Source organism: Mobula birostris, chromosome 22 (assembly GCF_030028105.1).
Source record: "Mobula birostris isolate sMobBir1 chromosome 22, sMobBir1.hap1, whole genome shotgun sequence".
In the NCBI taxonomy this organism is placed as follows: Eukaryota; Metazoa; Chordata; class Chondrichthyes; order Myliobatiformes; family Myliobatidae; genus Mobula; species Mobula birostris.
This window is the reverse complement of record NC_092391.1, coordinates 45880394-45904410: the sequence shown is the minus strand read 5'-3', so window position 1 is coordinate 45904410 and position 24017 is coordinate 45880394. Positions and strand designations below refer to the sequence as shown.

At 41.7% G+C, this 24017-nt stretch overlaps 1 protein-coding gene across 9 annotated transcripts in view; it reads right to left on the bottom strand.

Moving 5' to 3' along the window:
- exd3 (exonuclease 3'-5' domain containing 3) overlaps positions 1–24017 on the bottom strand; it is a 177197-nt gene that overhangs the window by 88883 nt on the left and 64297 nt on the right. For all 9 annotated transcript variants that reach the window (XM_072240618.1, XM_072240621.1, XM_072240619.1 and 6 more), the window contains 3 exons: positions 22792–22892; positions 13603–13676; positions 7279–7317 (listed from right to left, as the gene is read on the bottom strand). In XM_072240618.1, the coding sequence (XP_072096719.1) occupies positions 7279–7317; positions 13603–13676; positions 22792–22892 (214 nt within the window). The remainder of the gene's footprint in view (positions 1–7278; positions 7318–13602; positions 13677–22791; positions 22893–24017) is intronic.

Here is a 24017-nt window from a genome sequence, read left to right as displayed (position 1 = left end):
TAGAAGGCATTGAGTTCATCTGGTAGTGAAGCATCACTGCCCTTCATTATATTGGGTTTCGCTTTGTAGGAAGTAATGTCTTGCAAACCCTGCAGTGTTGCCGTGCATCTGTTATCACCTCCAATGCCATTCGAAATTGTCTCTTCACCTTTGAAGCCCTCTGCAAATCATACCTGGTTTTCTGGTACAGACCTGGGTTGCCAGACTTGAATGCCACAGATCTAGCCTTCAGCAGACGACGTACCTCCTGGTTCATCCATGGCTTTTGGTTTGGGAATGTACAGTAAATCTTTGTAGGCACACACTCATCCACACAGGTTTTAATGAAGTTGGTAACAATTACAGCATACTCATCCAGGTTCGAAGATGAATCCCTGAATACAGTCCAGTCCACCAATTCAAAGCAGTCCTGTAGGCGCTCCTGTGCTTCCTTTGTCCAAACCTTCTTGGTCCTCACTACTGGCGCTGCAGTCTTCAGTCTCTGCCTATACTCAGGGAGTACAGCTAGGTGATCAGACTTCCAGAAGTGAGAGCGTGGAATAGTACGGGTGGCATTCTTGATGGTGGTGTAGCAATGGTCCAGTGTGTTGTTTCCTCTGGTATTGCAAGGGATCTGTTGATGGTAATTGCTCAGTGATTTTTTTCAGACTGGCCTTGTTAAAATCTCCCAAAACGATGGTGGATGTGTTAGGGTGCGCTGTTTCGTGCATGTTGATCCCATTGCTCAGATCATCTAAAGCCCGCTTGACACTGGCCTGAGGTGGAATGTAAACTGCTATCAGAATGACCCCAGAGAACTCCCGTGGTAGGTAAAAAGGATGACACTTTACTGCTAGATATTCTAGATCTGGTGATCAGAATTGGGACAGCACTGATATATTTGTGCATCAAGAAGAGTTGATCATGAGGCATACTTCTCCACCTCTGCTTCTGAGAGACCCCTTCTGACAGTGTATAGTAAACCCGTTGATCTGAATCGCTGCATCCAGTACAGAAGGGGTTAACCAGGATTCTGCGAAACAGAGGACACACGTGGTCCTAATGTCCCTCTGATTCAGCACCCTGGCTCTGAGAACATTGATTCTATTCACCAGAGACCGCACGTTTGCCAGCAAGATAATTGGTATAGGGAATTTAAAACCCCGTTTCCTTAAGCACGCTTGTAATCCTCATCTACGCCCGTGCTTCCTCCGAGATGTCTTCTGTGGGCGCTTCCGACCACAGATGGTGTTGGTTCCGTCGGTTTTAAGCAGCGATAGTTCATTTAAAAACATTAAGATGTCTTTGTTGACTATACTGACCTTGGAAGCAGTTGTGCTTTTTAGTTGCAACAGGCTGAAACGGGAATATAACGGGAACAGGCAGCTAGCATCTCAAAGGTTATAATCTCTGGACTGCTTCCAACAGACAGGAGCTTGTGAGTGGCAGAATAGAAGGATAGGTCAGAGGAATGCTTGTCTGAAGTGATGGTGCAGGGGGGTAGACTTTAGGTTCCTGTTTCTGGGGGAAGGTGGGACCTATTCAAGATGGATGGGTTGCACTAAACTAGAATAGGAGCAATACCCTTATGGGACGTTTGTGAGTGCTATTGGGTTAAGTTTAAGTTGAGTTTGGTAGGGCAATGGGGCTCAGAGTAGGTGTTCAGATTGGGAGGTACAAGTCACCTAGAGAAGAGATAAAGTACATCCGGTAGAAAGAGCAAGCAAATAAATGCACATCAGAAGAAACAAAGTTCAAGTGCGTTGATTATCATGCAAGCAGCTGAACAACTAAGGTTAATTAACTAAACCTTTAATTAACTTAATTTATAGGGAAAGGTTAAATAGGTTTCAGCATTTATTCCCTGGAGTGTCAGAGAATGAAGGAGGTTTGATAGAGGTATACAAAATTATGTGAGATGTAGATAAGATAAATGTGAGAAGGCTTTTTCCATTGAAGTTAGGTGAGACTAGAACTACAGGTCACAGGTTAAGGGTGAAAGGTGAAATATTTAAGGAGAACCCAAAGGGGAACAACTTCACTCAGAGGGTGGTGAGAGTGTGGAACAAGCTGCCAGCGAAAGTGGTGGATGCAGGTCCGATTTCAAAATGTAATAGAAATTTGGATAAGTATATGGATTGGGGGGACGGAATGGAGGGTTATGATCTAAGTGTGGGTTGATGGGACTGGGAGAATAATAGCTTGGCACAAGCTAGCTAGGCCAAAGGGCATGTTTCTGTGCTGTAGTAGTCAATGATTATGGTATTGCTGCCAACACAGAAACATGGTTGAATAATAGGCAGGATATGCTATTCAATATCCCAAGGTACAGAATTTTCAGCTGAGGCAAGGGGAGTTGTAAAAGAAGAGGTGGCATTGCACTGTTAGTCAAGGAACACATTTCCTTAGTATCAAAACAGAATATCCTAGAGGGCTCCTCAAACAAAGCAACACTCACAACACGCTGGAGGAACTCAGCAGGTCAGACAGCATCCGTGGAAACGAATATGGCTCCTCAAACAAAGCCATATAGGTTACAAAGAACCAGGGTATTGTCTCTTTGCTGGGGGTATATTACCGATTTTCTAACAGTGAACAGGAGATAGGAGAACACATAAGTAGGCAAATAGCGGAAAGAAACATAAGGTTTTAGTAAAAGGGGATTTCAATTTATCTGGGATTGCCTTAATGTAACAGGCTCAGAATGGGGGAATTTTTCTGGTGTCCTGGACTGCTTCATAACACAATACATAGTATATATAAACTAACAAAGGAAGGAGTATACTTATCTTATGAAATGTAGCCAGTCAATTAGAGGGAGCGTCACTGGGGATCATTCTAGAGTTAGTGACCATAAATATATTTTGAAGTGGTTATGGAAGAAGATAGGGATGGGCCAGATATAAATGTTTTAGACTGGAGGAAGACAAATTTATTTGAAATAAGAGAGGATGTGGCAAAAGCAGACTGGGGCATGACCATGTACACAAGTCTACATTTACACAGTGGGAGGCATTCTAAGGAAATATAGTGCAAGTTCAGAGCCAATATGCTGCTGTAAAGGTGAAAGCCAAGTATAACAAGTACAAGAAACCTGGATAGCAAAATATATTGAGGGTCAGATAAAGAGAATAAAGGAAGCAAAGGGCAAGTACAGAGAACTAAAGACTGGGGAGGTTGGTCAAGTATAATTGGCAAAAGTATAGGGAGGCACTTACAAAGGAAATCGGGAGAAGGCAAAGAGGAATTACAAAATATCGCTAGCAGACAAGACCAGCATATTAAGATATATTTGAAGTTGTTTTATTAATAGATTAAAGAAAAAAGAAGGGACAATGAGGCAGTCTATTCATTGAGCCTGAAGAGGTAGGTGAGGTCTGAAATATCTACTTTTCATAGAGCCATAGTGATAAATAGCATGGAAATTCAGACCAACCTCTACATGCCAACTAAGCTGTCTACCTTGTCAATCCCATTTGTCTGCATTTTACTTACATCCCTCCAAACCTTTTGTGCCCAAATATTTTAATTGTTGTAACTGTACCTGCCTCCACCACTTCCTCTGGTAGTTTGTTTCATATACTCACCATGGTCTAATGTGTGAAAAATTTCATTTTAAACCTAAACCTAAATCCTCTACTGATTAACCACCCTATTTCTCTTGTGATTTTATAAACCTTTTAGATCACACCTCAGCTTCCTTCACTCCAGGGGAAACTGCCTTAGCCTGGCCAGTACCTTCTTATAACTCAAGCCATCCTGCCTCAATCTTTCCTGCACCCTTCCTAACTTAATCACGTTCTTCTTATAGCTTGGCAATCAGAACTGAACACAATACTCCAAGTGCAGTCTCATTAATGTCTTGCAAAGTGGAGACTATAAAATGACATACTCAAATTGTTGACCAATGAAGGCACATGCTTTCTTCAGCACCCTGTCTAACCATGTCAGTAACTTAAGGGAACTTTGTACTTGTACTCCAACGTCCTTATGTTCTAAACACTCCTGAACCACATTCACTATGCATGCCCTGGATCTGACAGCCCAAGTCCAATGATGCTAAGTGATATTATTGCATTGGTTGTGGCCTTCCAAAATTTCCCAAATTTGGAAAGGTTCTAGCTGAAGGAAGATACCTTTACAAGAAAGAGAAAATACTGGGATTCATTCAGGATGCAGCAGCAGAATGCTTAGAAAGGCATAACACAATCAAGTAAATTCAACATGATTTTATGAAGGGGAAATCGTGTTTGACAAATTTATTAGAATGTTCTGAAGATGTAATGAGTAAGAAAGCCACAGTCATGGTGTATTTGGATTTCCAAAGGCATTCAAAATAAAGTGCTCATGAATGACATCAGGGGCAAAATGTTAACTCAGATAAATAACTGGCTAGCTAACAGGAAACACAATCAGGAAAAATGCATAATTTACATGTTGGATAGCAATAATTAGCAGGGATCAATGCTGGGCCCCTCAACTGGAGACTAAGCTGAAGGAACTGACTGCATTCTTGCTAAATTTACTAACAATAAAAAGGAAAGTGGGCAAACAAGTTATGAGAATGATGCAAAGACTCTGCTTTCTTGAAGAGTGGAGTGCCATTTGCAATTTTCCATTCCTCCAGAAACATGCCCAAATCAATTGATTCTTGAAAGATTATTACTAATGCCTCCACAATTTCTTCAGCCACCTCGTTTGGAACTCTGGGGTGTATACCATCTGGTCCAGGCGAATTATCTACCTTCAGATCTTTCAGTTTCCCTAGAACCTTCCCCTTAATAGTGGCAACTTCACACACTTCTGCTGCATGACACTCTCCAACTTCCGACACAATGCTAGTGTCTTCCACAGTGAAGACTGATGCAAAATATTTATTCAGTTTGTCCGCCATTTCCTTGTTCCCCCCATTACTACCTTCCCAGCATCATTTTTCAGTGGTTCAATATCTACTCTTGCCTCTCTTTTACATTTTATGTATCAGAAGAAACTTTTGGTATCCTCTTTAATATTATTGGCTAGCTTACTTTTGTATTCCATCTTTTCCTTCTTTATGACTTTTATGGCCTTCTGTTGTTTTGTTAAAAAGCTTCCCAATCCTCCAACTCCCCATTATTTTTTGCTTGATTATATGCCCTCTCTTTGGCTTATGTGATGGCTTTGACTTCTCCTGTCAGCCACAGTTGTGTCATCCTGCCTTTAGAATACTTCTTCCTCTTTGGGATGCGCATATCCCGCGCCTTCCAAATTGCTACCAGAAATTCCAGCCATTGCTGTTCTGCCATCATCCCTGCCAGTATTTTCCAATCAATTTTATCAAGCTCTTCTCTCATGTCTCTGTAGTTCCCTTTGCTCCACTGTAATAGTGATACATCTGACTTTAGTTTCTCCTTCTCAAATTGCACGGCAAATTCTATCACATTATGATTACTGGCCCCAATGGGTTCCTTTATCTTAAGCTCTTTAATTAATTCTAGTTCATTACACAACACCCAATTCAAAGTAGCTGATTCCCTAGAGGGCTCAACCATGAGTTGCTCCAAAAAGCTATCTCGTAGAAAATCCCCCTCGAGATCCATCCTGATTTTCCCAATCCACCTGAATATTGAAATCCCCCCTGACTATTGTAATATTGCCCTTTGGCATGCATTTTCTACCTCCCTTTGTACTTTGTAGACCACATCTTTACCTCTATTTGGGGGACTGCATTTAACTCCCACCAAGGTGTTTTTACCCCTGCAGCTCCTTACCTCTATCCACAATGATTCAACACTTCCAATCCTCTTTCTGATGATTTGACTTGATTTTTTAACCAACAGAATCATGCCACCTCTCCCTCCCCCCACCTGCCCATCCTTTTGATACAATGTGTATCCTTGGACATTAAGCTCCCAGCTATAATTTTTCAGTCATGATTTAGTGATGCCCACAACGTCATACATGTCAATCTGTAAAGGTTGATTTATATTTGTGCGTACTAGCTTAAGTAAGTGGGCTACGCCGTTGTGAGCATTTATACTTGTGTGTTGGTGTGTCTGCTTCGCTCTGCAATTCATCGCCAAAACGCTAGTTGGCAGTGGGGTTTCTATGCTGCTGTGTTGAGTTTCTTCGTGTTGAAGCTCAACACGAAGCTCAACACGAAGAAACTCAAACTTCAAACAATGGCGACTGAAACTGAAGGAGGGTGAATTTTCTGTGCTTGTCTGGCCACTGAGAGAAATGGGCGAGGAAATGCATTTCAAATATTTTTGGATGTCGGCAGGTAGATTTGACGATTTGGTTCATCGTCTCCAACCATTTATTTCGCATCAGTGTACGCACATTATATTCAGAGACTGGCAATCACCATTTGAGTTTTAGCTTCAGGTGGAAGTCAACAGGCTGTAGCAGCTAGCTACAAACTGGCGTCAAGCACAGGGCCCTCCATAATTTTGAAGGTCTGTAAAGCTTTATGGAAAGCACTGTAGCCAGAGTTCCTTCCTTGCCCTTCAGTCGCCCAATGGGAAGCTATTGCAGGGTAGGAAGAAATGCGATGCTACCAAGCAGACCAATCACAGTTGTTGCTGTCTGCATCGCCGCGATGTGTAGTTACATTCTTGGGGAGGTGCTCGTCAGGCTACGGTGTAGGGTATGGGGCTATGCCATACCTATAGCGTCGATTTGACGCACAAGTATAAATTGGCCTTAACTGTGCTACAAGTTTATCTACCTTATTCCATATACTGCGCACATTCAAATATAATACCTTCAGTCCTGTATTCACCCTTTTTGATACTGTCTGCCTTTTATGTTGCAGATCATCCTGTTGACAGCAATTTTGCCCTATCATCAGCCCCTCCTTGCTAGCAGTCTCACTACATACTGCCTCAGCTGTTTGTAAACCAACTACCTCATCCTCAGCACTATCAAATGTGTTGGGGTGGTAATAATAACAACATTCAATAGTCCAGAAAATCTGCTTGTCTGGCATTGCTAAAGTTCTGAAAGCATGCTGGATTATCAGAGTTCGAGATGGATAAAGACATAAGAATGCTGATGTAAACCCTTGCAAATGATCACTACGTAAACCTACAGGTAAAGCAAATAATTAGAAAGTCAAATAAAACATTGCCTTTATTGCAGGAAGAAGTAGTTTAAAGTGAAGAATCCACTACATTACCACATGAAAGACATTCTTTAAATACATGTCATTGTTGTTGCATCAATAAACTCCATCAAATCCTGTATCAACACTAAAAGATTGAAAGGTTCTACACCTTTCTGGAAAGTGTGAAATCCACTGAAGCCAGGAAAACTCACCTCAGTGTGTTCAGACCAAATCTCTTCAGTCATACCCTTCTGTAAGGAGGAAAAGCATTGTGTTAAAAAAGGCAAAAACTAAGTGACTTGCTACCTCCAGCGACACCAACAATACACAACTGATAACACTCACTGTAACTCATTGTCAAAGTAGTCAGTGAACAGGGGACAATAGAATGTTATCTACTAGTCTGGTTGTAGAAGAATCACCACAAAGGTTAATGATCGCCTGATGTGTGACTGAGTCAAAACTGAGTAGAAAGCTCAAAATGCTGCAGTAAATTCAGAGCGAAGGGACTAAGCGAAGGGATAACAGACACTAAGGGCATAGAAGGGAGAGAAGCACACATGGAAATGAAGAGTCAGAGAGACTTAAAAGGAAACACATTCTGATGAAGAAATTTAGTGGGTCAAGCAGCATCCATGGGAAGAAAGAAAACACAACATAACCTGCAGATGCTGGGGTCAAAGCAACACTCACAACACGCTGGAGGAACTCAGCAGGTCGGGCAGCATCCATGGAAACCATCAGTCGACGTTTCGGGCCGAAGGGTCGACTGATGGTTTCCACGGATGCTGCCCGACCTGCTGAGTTCCTGCAGGGTGTTGTGAGTGTTGCGGGAAGAAAGAAATTGTCCAAATTTTGGTATGAACCCCTTTATTAGTCCTGATGGTGTGCTGAGTTCTTCCAGCAGATTGCTCATTGCTCTATATTCCAGCATCTGCAGTCTCTTGTGCTTCCAGATAAAAAGTCTGAAAATTTTCCAGGGAGAAGGAGATTTCCAAAGGGAAGGGTACAAAAAAGAAGGCATCAGTGAAAGAGGACAAAAGAGTGAAACAGGGCAGACAGCAAGAGCAAAAGGAAGTGAGTTCAAGTTCAACTTTAATTGTCATTCAACCATACATGAATACCAATGACAAGAGGGCGTACAGGAGCGAGATATACCAGCTAGTTGAGTGGTATCTCAGCAACAACCTTGCACTCAACACCATTAAGACCAAAGAACAGACTGTGGACTTCAGGAAGGGTAAGATGACAGAACACAAACCAATCCTCATAGAGGGATCAGAAGTGGAGAGAGTGAACAATTTCAAGTTCCTGGGTGTCAAGATCTCTAAGGATCTAACCTGGTTATTGATCCAGCTATAAAGAAGGCAAGACAGTGGCTATACTTTATTAGGAGTTTGAGGAAATTTGGTTTGTGACCTAAAATGCTCGAAAACTGTGTACCTGATTCTGATTTTAATTCTGAATACAGTCAAATGAAACATTGTTACTCTGGGGCCAAGGTACAAAACACAGGACCAACAGTCATACACAGCAAAAGGTACACACAGCACATAAGATAGCAGTACAATACAGTCACACACAAAAAAATATATAGTTCAAGTCCCTGAGTCCATGAATGTTGCAGCAGTCTGCAGTTGAACAGAATAAAGTTTGACTTCTGCCTAGCAAACACTGGAGACAGCATCAATTCCAACATGGACACTGTGCCATACCGCCTCCGACACTCCAGTGGAGTGCCCAACCTTGACGCCTCCCCCGGGGCCCCTGCAAACAGCCAATAACATGGGTTGAGTCCAAGTCCTCTCTACAACCAACAGTACACAGTTCCCCTCCCACCCCCCGTTCAACAATAAGCTGTGGACTTCTAGCATTCCACACCACCAATGGGATCTTGCGATCACAAGAAAAGCAACTAAAATGATCACTGCTGTTAGATAGCAAGCCTCCTTCATGCACTGACACCTCTCTGTCACAAACAGCATCACAGCTCGCACAAGTCCAGTTCCTTCAGTTTGTCAGCCAACAAGTAACTCGCTGATGGGGTTGACCCAAAGAACTTCAAATTCTTAATATCCAGCAGGGTTGTGAACATAAACAATGCTTAAAAAAGACAATAACACCTTTGTATCATTGCACAGAGTACACCTGTGGACGTTCCTCTCAATAAGTACATAACTTTAGATTCTACTGAGGGGGATGACCTATTATGGGAGAGCCACAGTGACTGGCTCTCTGGCACCAAGTCTGGTACTGTGGCTCAGATGAGCAGAGAAGTGAAGAGGACTACAGTTTTGATAGGAGATTCCTCAATCAGACAAACAGGTACACGGTTCTGTAGGCACGATATAGACACCCTGATGATGTGTTGCCTCCCTGGAGTCAGGATCAGGGACGTTTCCGATCATGTCCATGGCATTCTCAAGGGCGAGGGTGAGCAGCCAGGAGCCTTGGTACATATTGGCACCAATGACATCGGTAGACAAGGTGAGAAAGTCCTGAAGAGAGATTTTCAGAAGCCAGGTAGAAAGCTCAGAAACAGGACCCCCAGGGCAGTAATCTCTGGAATGCTGCCTGTGCCATGAACTAGTGAGGGTAAGAATAGGGTGACTTGGCAGATGAATGCGTGGCAGAGGAACTGGTGCAGGGGACAGAGGTTCAGGTTTATGGATCATTGGGATTTCTTCTGGGGAAGAAATGACGAGTACAAATGAGATGGTTTACACCTGAACCCAAGGGGTCCAATATTGTTGCAGACAGGTTGGCTAGAGTTGTTCAGGGGGGTTTAAACTAATTTGGCAGGGAGATAGGAATGGGAGAGATAGTGCTGAAGATGAGGTAGTTGTTTACAAACAAAGGCAATGTGTTTTGAGACTCCTAGCAAGAAGAGGGTGATGATAAGGCAAAATTGCAGTCAACAGGATCAGTTGCAAAGTTAAAGGCAGACAAAATTAATAAAGCTGAATACAGAACTGAAGGTGTTACATTTGAATGTGCGCAGTTACAGACTGGCAAATATGATGTTGTAGGTATCACTGAACCATGGCTGAAAGAAGATTATGCCTCTGAGCTTAATGTCCAAGGATACACATTGCATCGAAAGGACAGGCAGGAAGGCAGGTGGTTCTGCTGGTAAAAAGTGAAATTAAATCATTAGAAAGAGGTGACATAGGGTTGGAAGGTATTGAATTGCTGTGGATGAAGCTAAAGAAATGTATCTGTTAAAAGATTCTGATGGGAATTATATACAGACCCCCAAAAAGTAGTAAGGATGTGGTCTACAAGTTACAATGGGAGATAGAAAATTCATGCCAAAAGGGCAATGTTGCAATAGTCATGGGGGATTTCAATATGATTGGGAAAATCAGTCAGGTGCTGAGATCAGAGGGAATTTCTGGAGTGCCTACAAGATGGTTTTTTAAAGCAGCTCATGGTGGAGCCCACTAGGGGTCAGCTATTTTGGACTGGGTGTTGTGCAATGAAGCAGAACTCATTGGAGAGCTTAAGGTAAAGGAACCCTTAGGTGCTAGTGATCATAATATGATCGAATTCACCCTGAAATTTGAGAAGAAAAAGCTGAAGTTAGATGTATCAGTATTACAGTGGAGTTAAGGGAACTACAGAGGCATAAGAGAGGAAATGGCCAGAATTGATTGGAAAAGAACACTGGCAGGGATGACAGCACAGCAGCAATGGCTGGAATCCCTGGAAGTAATTTGAAGGGCAAAGGATATATACATCCCAAAGAGGAAGGAGTATTCTAAAGTCAAGGTAACACAACCATGGCTAACAAGGGAAGTCAAGGTCAACAAAAAAGTCAAAGGGAGGTCATATAATAGAGCAAAAATTAGCGAGGTTAGAGGATTGGGAAGCTTTTAAATACCAAAAGAAGGCAACTAAAAAAGTCATAAGAAGATAAAGATGGAATACAAAAATAAGATAGCCAATAATATTAAAGAGGATACCAAAAGTAAAAGAGAGGCAAGGATGGATATCAGACCACTGGAAAACGATGCTGGAAAGGTAGTAATGGGGGACAAGGAAATGGCAGATGAACTGAATAAATACAGTATTTTGTATCAGCCGTCACTGTGGAAGACACGAGCAGTATGGTGGAAGTTCCAGGTGTCAGGAGTCTTGCAGTTCGTGAAGTTATCATTACTACAGAGAAGGTTCTTGGGTTGTAGGAAAATTGAAAGGTCTGAAGGTAGATAAGTCATCCGAATCAGATGGTGTATACCCCAGGGTTCTGAAAGAGGTGGCATTAGTAATTATATAGTGGTGGCATTAGAGATTGTGGAGGCATTAGTAATGCTCATTCAAGAATCACTAGATTCTGGAATGTTTCCGGAAGACTGAAAAATTGCAAATGTCACGCCACTCTCCAAGAAGGGAGAGAGGCAGAAGAAAGAAAACTATAGGCCAGTTAGTCTGACCTCAGTGGTTTGGAAGATATTGGAATCGATTGTTAAGGATGTGGTTTCAGGGTACTTGGAGACACATGATAAAATAGACAGTAGTCAGCATGGTTTCCTCAAGGGAAAATCTTGCCTGTCAAATCAGTTGGAATTCTTTGAAGAAATAACAAGCTGGATAGACAGAGAAGAATAGGTTGATATTGTGTACTTGGATTTTTAGAAGACCTTTGACAAAGTACCAGACATGAGGCTGCGTCACAAGCTATGAGCCCATGGTACTACAGGAAAGATTCTGGCATGGATAAAGCAGTGGCTGATTGGTAGGAGGCAAACAGTGGGAATAAAGGGAGCCTTTTCTGGTTGGCTCGCAGTGACTAGTGGTGTTCTAAAGGGGCCTGTGTTGTGACCAATTCTTTTTATGTTATATGCAAACAATTCGGATGATTGAATATTGTGTGTATAGAGTACTGTGTACAGTTTTAGGCTCCTTATCCATATAACCATATAACAATTACAGCACGGAAACAGGCCATCTCGGCCCTTCTAGTCTGTGCCGAAAAAGATGTGCTAAAACTGAAGAGGGTTTAAAGGAGGTTTACAGAAATGATTCCAGTATTAAACAGCTTGTCATATGAAGAGCATTTGATGTCTCTGGGCCTATATTCATTGGAATTTAGAAGAATGAGGGATGACCTAACTGAAAGGTGAAAGGCCTCGATAGAGTGGATGTGGAAAGGATGTTTCCTATGGTGGGAGTGTCTAAGACCAGAGCACACAGACTCAAAGTAGAGGGGCATTGTTTTACAGCAGAGATGAGGAGGAATTTCTTCAGCAAGAGAGTGGTGAATCTGTGGAATTCATTGCCACAGGCAGCCATGGAGGCCAAGTCTTTATGTAAATTTAAGGCTGAGGTTGATAAGATTCTTGCTTGGTCAGGGCATGAAGAGATATGGGGGAAGGCAGGAGATTGGGTCTGAGAGGAAAAATGGATCAGCCATGATGAAATGGTGGTGTACACTAAATGGGCCAAACGGCCTTGACCCCATAGAAGCCACTGTGTCTCAGCACGCCGTCATCTTACTGGAAAGAAATAGGTGACTTCCTTCCTTATTATGGTGTTGGAGTTTTCAGCACCCAATCTATGGATGCAGGCACAACCTCCACTGTATGCTATCACAAAATGACCCAGGTCCATAAGGAGGCATTAGCTCTCACCTTTGGCATTACACATCTTAACAAATTTCTATTAAACATCAGAACACAGATTCCAATTCCACAGTACAGCTGTGGAATTAAAATTCAATTCAATAATCTGAGACTTTAAAAATTGTCATTATTAATGACCACATAATTACTGTAAAATTCTTGTAAAAAAACCCTCTGCCTCTCATATTTTTTGGGTAGGAAATCTGTATCATTACCCAGTGTAAGCAATATTCAATTGCAATCCCACCACTTCGGTTGATTATTAAATGGCGTCTGAAGTGGCCAAATACTACTACTATGTCGACTCAGGCCTAGGGGGCTGGCGTCGGGCAAAGCAAGTCACCCATTTGTACTATTACCATGACACTGACATTTAAAAAAAAAAGCCACCTAGCATTGATCCAGGAAAAGGATTTTGACACAACAAAATTTTGAAAACATTCCACTGACTCCTAACCTAGCAAGAAAGACAAGGACAACAGGAACTTGGAACATCACTACTAATAGACTCAGTAGTTTGACAACAGCTCATTACCAACACTACTTCAAGGGCAAGTGAGGATGACCTTGTCAGCAATTACTAGATCCTGAAAAACAAACAAGTTTAATAGCTCAAAAGAGAGATAAGATCGATACATACAGAAGTCAAAATACACTGTAGATGCTGGAATCTGGAACAAGCACAATGCTGGGAGAACTCAGCGAGACAAGGCACATCTGCAAAGGCAAAACGTGTTTGGTTTATAGTCTTGACCAGAAACATCAATTTATTCTTTTTGTCTCTATAGCTAACCTGCTGAGATCTTCCAGCACTATAGTTTTAGATAGTGAGATACTGGACCATTGGGAATAAAAGCTAGCATCCAGGTCAATTCAAATGTTTGTTCAAACCGCCCACAACCTTGGACTTACCTCCACAAAGTATTTATACAGAAGATATTTGAGGGAATCCAAACAATGCCAGTTCACCATATTTGGGCACAGTTCTGTGGACAGCAAGAACAGAATATCTTTTTAATATTTTATTTCAGATTTTCACCCACTATTCCCTCTCATCAGTAGCACCTCTCAAAAGGTAGCTGATCCTTTTGTTTTTAGCACCTGGGTATAGATGATTACCAGTCCTTTGGTTGAGTGCAGGATTGAGTATGAACTTGCTATGATTTCTCCACAGTCAAATATCCCATCAAGATTACTTACTAAGCGGTGTATCCACCTTGGCCATGAAATGGACAGTAAATGGTGATGGAGACATAAAACTGGAATGAATCCTCTAACTGGATTTGCTACTGGAACACTGATGTCCTCATCAGTAGATCACAGTCAATACAGATCAGAAATGACATCTCTGATCATCAATACAGACTCACCTTAAATATGCACGCTTAGCCCACTGCTCTACACTCTCCACTCTCATGACTGTGTGGCGAGGCACAACTCAATTGCCATCTATAAATTTGCCAAAGACATTACTGTTGTTGGCAGAATCTCAGATGGCGACAAGGAGGTCTGTAGGAGAGAGGTAGATTGGCTGGTTGGGTAGTGTTGCCACAATCTTGCACTTAACATCAGCAAGTCCAAGGAATTGATTGTGCACTTCAGGAAGGGGAAGTTAGGAGAATATATACCAGTAATCTCGGAGGGGTCACTGGTGGAAAGGGTGAGCAACTTCAAGTTCCTGGGCATCAATATCTCAAAAGAACTATCCTGGGTCCAACACAGTGATGCAATCATGAAGGTGTCACACCAGAAGCTTTACTTCATTAGTAGTTTGAGGAGATCTGGAATCCTCTTATAACTTTCTACAGATATACAGTGGAGAGCATTCTGACTGGTTGCAACACAAGCTGTATGGAGGCTCCAACATACAGAATTGAAAGAGGCCGTAGAAGTTGTAAATTCAGCCAACTCAATCACAGGCACAACCCTGCCCACCAACAAGAAAATCCTCAATAAGGCAGCATCCATCATTAAGGGCTCTCACCATCTGGGACATGTTCTCTTCTCATTACTACTATTGGGAAGTACAGGAGTCTAAAGACCCATACTCAACACTTTCGGAACAGCTCCTTCAAAATCAGATTTAATATCACTGGCATATGTTGTGAAATTTGCTGTTATGCAGCAGCAGTACTTTGCAGTATCTTCTTCTCTGCCATGAGATTTCTGAATGGTCCATGAACACTACCTCACTATTCCTCTTTTGCACTATTTTGTTATTGCAACTTATAGTAATTCTTTCATCTTGTACTGTACTGCTACAGCAAATCAACAAATTTCACATCAATAAACCTCCTTCTGAAAACCAATCCCTTCCAATGCATGTAAGGTGTGTGTACATTCACACAACGGCATAGGTTTCTTCCGGGAGCTCCACTTTCCTCCCACAGTCCGAAAGTATATCAGCTGGTAAATTAATTGGTCAATGTAAATAATCCCATGACTAGGCTAGGATTAAATCTGGGGACTGCTGGGTGGTACGCTTCAAAGTGGTGGAAGAGTCTATTCCGGTATGGATGGGTGGAGAAATAGACCAATAGACCCATTCCCTCAAATATCCACCAATTCTTTGTGTGATGTTATTACGCACTCTGGCCCATCTCTTTCGCTTTTCTCCCTCAACTGCCTATTCTTCATGCCAACTACCCCAGTTTCGAGTGGACCAATTTAAGTTATCTATCTCACTTCACTCTGAAATCCCAGTTGTTCCCAATGCTCAGACACTGCCTTGATCTGACATCTCATCTTTCTTCTGGGACCCTGTAATTTATTATTTTATACCCAAATTTCCATCTCTATAACCAATATTTTACATGCTTATAATGGATAAACCCAAAGGTGGAATTTATCCAAGATTATATACTTCATTTTAGTGTAATCAATTTACACAGGGACAGATCTGTCAGGCAGGCACTGCAGCAGCTGAGCACTGTGATCAGCAGTCACGAAACTGCCACGCTGATGCCTTCCCTATTATTACATGGAATTTCAAGTAGGCTAGCTTGAAGCTACCCTGAACAACTAGCACGAACGTATTACCTGAAGAAACAGAGGAGCCAACACATTTGACCAGTTATACCAACAGCAAGAACACTTACCAGGCCACATTACGCACGCATTTTGGAAAGTCCGATCTCCTGGTTGTACTCCCACATACAGGCAGGGACTAAAGACCACAGCCACAGAGGGGTGAGGATCAAGGGGGAGGGAAGCAGAAGAGCACTTACAGGACTGCTTTGAGTCAATGGACTGGACAACAGTCAGGGATTAATCTTTGAATCTGTATTAATACGCTACAGTTGCCACAGACTTCAAGACTTGTGTGGACGTGAGTGTGTGCCTTCAAGAACATAACAAACATACCCAAACCAAAAGCTGGGGATGAACCAGGAAATTCGTAGTCTGTTGAAGGCTAGACCTGTGACATTCAAGACCTGTGATCCAGGGCTAAACAAGAAATTAAGGTACAGCCTACAGAAAGCTAATTTGAGAGTGAAAAAACAATTAATTGAAGTTGGAGACAGAATCGGATATATGTCAACTCTGGCAGTCTTTGCAGGCTATTTCTCCTTACAAGGCAAAACCTACATCATGAATGGCTGTGAGGCCTCACTTCCAGATTAGCTCAATGCCTTTTATGCAGGCTTTGAAAGAGAGAATAAAACTACACCTGTGCAAATCCTTGCTGCATCTGGTGACCCTGTGATCTCTGTCTCCGACGCCAACATCAGAACATCTTTCATGAAGGTGAACCCCTGCAAGGCATCAGGCTCCAATAGTGTACCTGGTAGGGCACTGAGAAGTTGTGCCAACTAAATGGCAGGAGTGTTCAAGGGACATCTTCAATTTCTCACTACTGCAGTTGAAGGTTCCTACCTGCTTCAAAAGAATGACAAAAGTGCCTAAGAGAAGCAGGGTGAGCTGCCTCAACAATTATCGCCTAGTTGCATTCATATCTACTATGATGAAATGTTTTGAGAGATTGGTCACGGCTAGAATGAACTCCTGTCTAAACAAGGACCGGAACCTGCTGCAATTTGCCTATGACCACAAGAGGTCTACAGTGAATGTAATCTCACTGGCTCTCCACTCTGCCATGGATCTTTGGTCATAGCAATACCTATGTCAGACTGCTGTTTACTGGTTATAACTTAGCACTCAACACCATCATACTCTCAGTACTAATCAACAAGCTCCAAAACCTGGGCCTTGGTACCTCCCACGGCAACTGAATCCTTGACTTCCTCATCAGGAGGCCAGTCTCTGCAGATCAGAAATAATATCTGCTCTTCGCTGACAATTAACACTGACACACCTCAGTGACATGTACTTAGCCCACTGCTCTATTCTCTCTACACCCATGATTGTATGGCCAGGCACCTATATATGCCATCTATATATCTGGCAAAGGCACAACAATTATCGGCAAAATTTCAGATAGTTATGAGGTGGTGTACAGGGATGAGATAGATCAGCTGACTGAGTGCTGTCGCAACAACAGCATTGCACTCAACGTCATTAAAACTAAGGAATTAATTGTGGACTTCAGGAAGGGGAAGTCAAGGGATCAGCAGTGAGCAGTTTCAAGAGTCTGGGTGTAAACATGTTGATGCAATTACAAAGACAGCAGCTATATTTCATTGCGAGTTTGAGGAGACTTGGTATATCACCAAAGACTCTTACAAATATCTACAGATGTACCACGGAGAGTATTCCAACGGGCTGCATCACCGTCTGGTACAGAGGTGCCACTGCCCAGGATCAGAAATAGCTGCAGAAAGATGTAAACTCAGATAGCTCTGAGCATCAAGGACATCTTCAAAAGATGATGCCTTAAAAAGGTGGTAGCCGTCGGTAAGAACCCCCATCGCACAGGACATGCCCTCTTTTGAGTCCTGCCGAAGGGTTTCAGCCCGAAATGTCAACTGTACTTTTTTCCATAGATGCAGCCTGGCCTGCTGAGTTCCTCCAAAATAGTGTGTATTGCTCGGATTTCCAGCATCTACAGATTTGCTCTTGTTTGTGACTTGCCCTCTTCTCACTGATACCATGGAGAGGGTGGTACAGAGGCCTGAAGACACAGTGTCAACTTCTTAGAAACAGTTTCTTCACCTCTGCTACCAGATTTCTGAATGGACAATGAACCCATGTACATTACCACACTTTTTTTCCTTTTTGCATTACTTATGTAACTTAATTTTTATATACATTTCTTATTGCAACTTATACTTTTTAAATTATGTATTGCATTGTACTGCTGCCCCAAAACAACATTTCACAATATATGCCAGCAATATTAAACTTAATTCTGATTCTTAACTAATACTCTTATGGCTATGGCATTGTAGGTAAATTTATCGGCTAGTCTTAGATCTTCTCAATATGCATAACTTGGGAGGTGCGAAGATCATGGCCAATTTGGAAGTGCAGATTCTTTCCACAGATTTGATTGCTAAATTAGCTGATCCCAGCCAAGGCCAATTCAAAGTTCCTGCACTTTAAGAACTAACTGTGATCACTATCGTCTTCAGTTGGCTAGTTTGAGACTTGCGATTCAATTAACTGACTCGGTAATGCTCAGTAACAGGACCTGGTAGCTCAGATTGCTCTGGCCAGCAGCTTCAGAGAAGACACACTGCCATCTAGCTGAATTACAAAGCATGAGCAGCAAAGATTGGGATTTTAAATGAACCAAAATTACACAGACAATATCCATAGAACCATAGAAACTACAGCACAGAAACAGGCCCTTTGGCCCTTCTTGGCTGTGCCAAACCATTTTCTGCCTAGTCCCACTGACCTGCACACAGACCATATCCCTCCATACACCTCCCATCCATGTATCTGTCCAATTTATTCTTAAATGTTAAAAAAGAACTCGCATTTACCACCTCATCTGGCAGCTCATTCCATACTCCCACCACTCTCTGTGTGAAGAAGCCCCCGCTAATGTTCCCTTTAAACTTTTCCCCCCTCACCCTTAACTCATGTCCTCTGGTTTTTTTCTCCCCTTGCCTCCGTGGAAAAAGCCTGCTTGCATTCACTCTATCTATACCCATCATAATTTTATATACCTCTATCAAATCTCCCCTCATTCTTCTACACTTCAGGGAATAAAGTCCTAACCTATTCAACCTTTCTCTGTAACTGAGTTTCTCAAGTCCCGGCAACATCCTTGTAAACCTTCTCTGCACTCTTTCAACCTTATTTATATCCTTCCTGTACTTTGGTGACCAAAACTGAACACAATATTCCAGATTCGGCCTCACCAATGCCTTATACAACCTCATCATAACATTCTAGCTCTTATACTCAATACTTCGATTAATAAAGGCCAATGTACCAAAAGTTCTCTTTACGACCCTATCTACCTGTGACGACACTTTTAGGGAATTCTGTATCTGTATTCCCAGATCCCTCTGTTCCACTGCACTCCTCAGTGCCTTACCATTAACCCTGTATGTTCTACGTTGGTTTGTCCTTCCAACGTGCAATACCTCACACTTGTCAGTATTAAGCTCTATCTGCCATTCTTCAGCCCATTTTTCCAGCTGGTCCAAGTCCCTCTGCAGGCTCTGAAAACCTTCCTCACTGTCTACTACACCTCCAATCTTTGTATCATCAGCAAACTTGCCGATCCAATTTACCACATTATCATCCAGATCATTGATATAGATGACAAATAACAATGGACCCAGCACTGATCCCTGTGGCACACCACTAATCACAGGCCTCCACTCAGAGAAGCAATTCTCTATCACCACTCTCTGGTTTCTTCCATCGAGCCAATGTCTAATCCAATTTACCACCTCTCCATGTATACCTAGCGACTGAATTTTCCTAACTAACCTCCCATGCGGGACCTTGTCAAAGGCCTTACTGAAGTCCAAGTAGACAATATCCACTGCCTTCCCTTCATCCACTTTCCTGGTAACCTCCTCGAAAAACTCCAACAGATTGGTCAAACGTGACCTACCACGCACAAAGCCATGTTGACTCTCCCTAATAAGCCCGTCTATCCAAATGCTTGTAGATTCTGTCTCTTAGTACTCCCTCCAATAACTTATCTACTACTGACGTTAAACTCACCGGCCTATAATTTCCCGGATTACTTTTCGAACCTTTTTTAAGCAACGGAACAACATGAGCCACTCTCCAATCCTCCGGCACTTCACCCGTAGACAGCGACATTTTAAATATTTCTGCCAGGGCCCCTGCAATTTCAACACTAGTCTCCTTCAAGGTCCGAGGGAACACTCGTCAGGTCCCGGGGATTTATCCACTTTAGTTTTCCTCAAGACAGCAAGCACCTCCTCCTTTTCAATCTGTATAGTTTCCATGGTCTCACTACTTGATTCCCTCAATTCCATAGATTTCATGCCAGCTTCCTTAGTAAATACAGACGCAAAAATCCAGGGAAGATTTAGCTCCAAAAATGATACTGCCAATATTATACAGAATCAGCATATACTTCAATTACACTATATTCCAATATTATCCACACTATTATCTTCAAACATCTTGTGCCCTCCGCATTGATGAAAGATGCTGGCAATACAAATTCTATTTCTCTGCACATACTGTGCACTGTGACCACCGAGACAATAGATTACAAACAGTAATCAAGGCAGACTAGAGTGTACAGTACAACTTTGTTAAAGTCATGACTTTCCCCAGCTGTTTCAAAGAAATACACAGTGCAGGAAGAGGCCATTAATCATTGTTGAATGTATTAATGACATGTCTTTTGAATGGTGGAGTTGGTGCAGGTGATCAAATAGCCTTTTCCTGCTTCTATTTCTGATGCAGGCTATATTTTTATTACCTACTTAGTGTATACACTAAACATCATGGTTTCCTATTACGTTAACTAGCATTCCCTCTGCGAATTTTATTTTCCTTTTCACTTGTTTTCAAAGCAAGATGGTAAATACTGTCTACGTGAACTTTTATAAAACTTTTACACCCACATGGTAGGCTGACCAGGGCACATAGAATCCATGACAAGTTGGCTAACTCGATCTAAAATTGACTTTGCTAAAAGAAGGTAGCGGGACAGTGCGAGATGGATACTCTTCAAATTAGAAGTGGCACTCCTCAGGGTTAGGACCTTTGTTGTTTGCAGTTAAATATTGATGGCTTGGGTGTGAATGTGGGAGGTTTGACTAACAACTGTGATAATATGGAAATCAGTACTATCTTAGATTGCAAAGAAGATTGTCTAAAGTAGTCCAAGGCAACAGTCTGCTGGAAAAGGGATGATTGGCAGATGGAATTTAATCCTAACAATGTGAGGTGATACATTTGGAAGTCAAATAAGGATAGGATATATACAGCAAATCACTGGGCCACATGAAAGGTTGATAAATAGAAGACACCTTGGACCACAAATCCATTGTTTCTTGAAAGTGTCAACACAGGTACAAAGGGTGCCAAAAAAAGCATAGCATGATTGATTACTCAGCATGGGGCATGCAATATTACACCCAAACTTTTATTTTCCCACTTTAACGAATACTGGTCAAGCCATAGTTCAAGTACTGTGTGCAGTCTCGTCACCATGCTATAAGGATGACATAACTGTGCTGGAAAAGGTGTAGAGGAAATTCACCAGGATGCTGCGTATCTTTAAATGACTTTGACTACGAAGGGAGATTAAAACAGGCTGGTCATGTTTTCCCTGAAGCAAAGGAGGCCAAGAGGGTAGCCTTAGATGTGTATAAAATTATAGGGATATAGATTGGGCAAATAGAATATTTTTCCCCCATGGTGGAAGAAACAAAAAGGCATTGGCTTAAGGTGATTTAAAAGGGATCTACAGGGAAAGCTTTACCATATAGAGTGACTGACATCTGGAATGTGTTGCCAAAGGAGGTGGTGGAGGAAGATACAATCACTGTATTTCAGAGGTATTTAGATAGGCATTGGAAGGATATAGGTACAACACAGGCAAATCGGCTAAGTGTGGATGGGCAAAGAGATTGGCATGGATGAGATGGGCTGAAGGGCCTGTTTCCATGCCATTCAACTCTATAAGGCTTAAGATTCTATGTTCCACCTCCGATTTTCACATGAATTGTCTAACCAACATGTGTCATGCACTTTTTTGTTGTTTCATCACATGCTGCATTTCCTTTACCATCCAGGGAGCTCTGGCTTTTAGTTTTCCTAACTTTCCCACTTTTTGGGTAGCTAGTCCCAACAGATTATCTCAACAACAGTTTTGACTGATTACTGGTCATTAAGAATATAACAAAAGAAATATGAGCAGGAGTATGCCCTTGAGCCTGTGCTGGATTTAGCAAAATTAGAGCTGATCTGATTTTGGGCCTTCGTACCATTTACCTGCCCATTTATAGTCATTTCCTAAGGTCTGACAGTTTGCCTGTTTCTGCTTTGAATATTCTTAATTCAGTCTCCCCAACCTTTCAAACATAGAGAATTCCAAAGATTCAAGGTCTTTTGAGAAAAATCTCCTCCTTAGTCTTAAAGTGACTAAACCCTATAGCCTGACGAAATGTTCCCTTGTTTCATGTTGTCCAAGAATACAAAACATTCTCTGATCATGTACTCTGTTAAATTGCCTGCAGGTCTCAATAAATTCAAATCCCATTCTTCTAAACCCCAGAGGGTGTAGACTCAATGTACCAGTGTTTCCTTATAAAATCATCCCACAAATAATTTTGATGAGTATATTGGCTCCAAGGTAAGTACATCGCTCTTTAAACACTGGGTACAAAGTTGTACACATTGATCTAGCAAAACCTCTTTACTTGAGCACTTCATATTCTTTTCAATACAACTAGTCAAAACAACCCAACTCATTCCTAGTTTCTGCAGATTTTCTATATCAGTGCCATCTAAGGAATTTTTGTGATGTGTAGCAGTGTAAAATTCTAATTCTTTTAAATTCAGCGCCCCAGTTCCAGATTCTGTTACTCCAAATACAATTTGTACTTGGTGAGGGATACTTGGGTAATGAGCTAACTGTACAAATTTACATCAAACAGGAAACCACTGGTGTAACATGTAATGTCGAATGGCTTGTTCCTAATAAACAATGTAGTGAAAATTCATATCTTGTCTTCACCTCATACATACCTGTGCCAAGGTCGTAAAGTTTCATTAGCCTGAACACCAGTTTACTCAAAACCTTATAATTTATTTTGTCACATCTCAAACGTGATAGTTTTCCATCATGCCTGCCAGAAAGAAATAGGATTACAACATCATAATATTAACACAAGCTCCAAAGACCCAATCTCATCCTATCTCTGTGAAATAAGCTTTGCAGTCCCTATTACTGTAAATTACTCACTTTGAAAAAAGTCACTAAAATGAACAAAAACTGCGTAAGTATAGTACCTCTAGGACAGTACAATGTTCCAAAGTGGATCACAGAAGCTACGTAAAACAAGATGCCAGAGAGAATATAAATGATCAGAACAGTTCTGATCTTGGCCTCAGCTCCACTTTTCTACCTGGTCATAAAAAAAATTAGATGTCAATGTAAGTATAATGGATAAAACCCTGGGGATTGATGGGATACCTTCCAGCTTTGGAAATACAGTGGGAAGATTGCTGAAGCTCTATATGTTCACTGGCTTTTAGTGAGTAACCAAATAACTGGAGGATATAAAACTGTACCTCTACTCATGAAGGCAATAGGGGTAAGCCATGTAATTACAGACATTAATCCAACATTAATGGTAGGGATGCCATTAGGAAAAGTTCTGAGAGACAGAATTAATTTAGCCTTGGAAAGGCAGGTCTTGACCAAGGGGATAGTCAGCAGAGATTCTAGTAGGAGATCCTGAAGAGGTAACTAAATATTTTGATGAGGGCAGCACAGCTGACATGGTTACCAGAAACTTCATACAGGCTTTTGGCAAGGTCCCACATGGAAAGTTGGTCTAAAAAGTTAGAACCCATTGGATTCACAGCAAGTTAGCTTTGTAGTAGAAGGGTGACAGTGCGTGATTGAAATACAAGTTTGTGACAGCAGGACCCTTGCTGCTTGTAAATACACATTGATAACTTAGATGTGAATGTAGGGAGCTTTATTAGTAAGATTGCAGATGACATGACAATTAGTGGTGTTATTAACAGTGAGGAAAGTAGTCAGGCTACACAATGATACCAATCAGTTGGCAAACTGGGCAGAGCAATGGTAGGTGGAATTTAATCCTGATAAGTATAAAGTGATACATTTGGAAAATATAACAAGTGTAAGACATATATCACATGCCGTATACATGCTTATATACATATTCTGCTCTGATGGAGGGTCTCTGACCTGAAACATTGACCTCCTTTCACTTCCTACT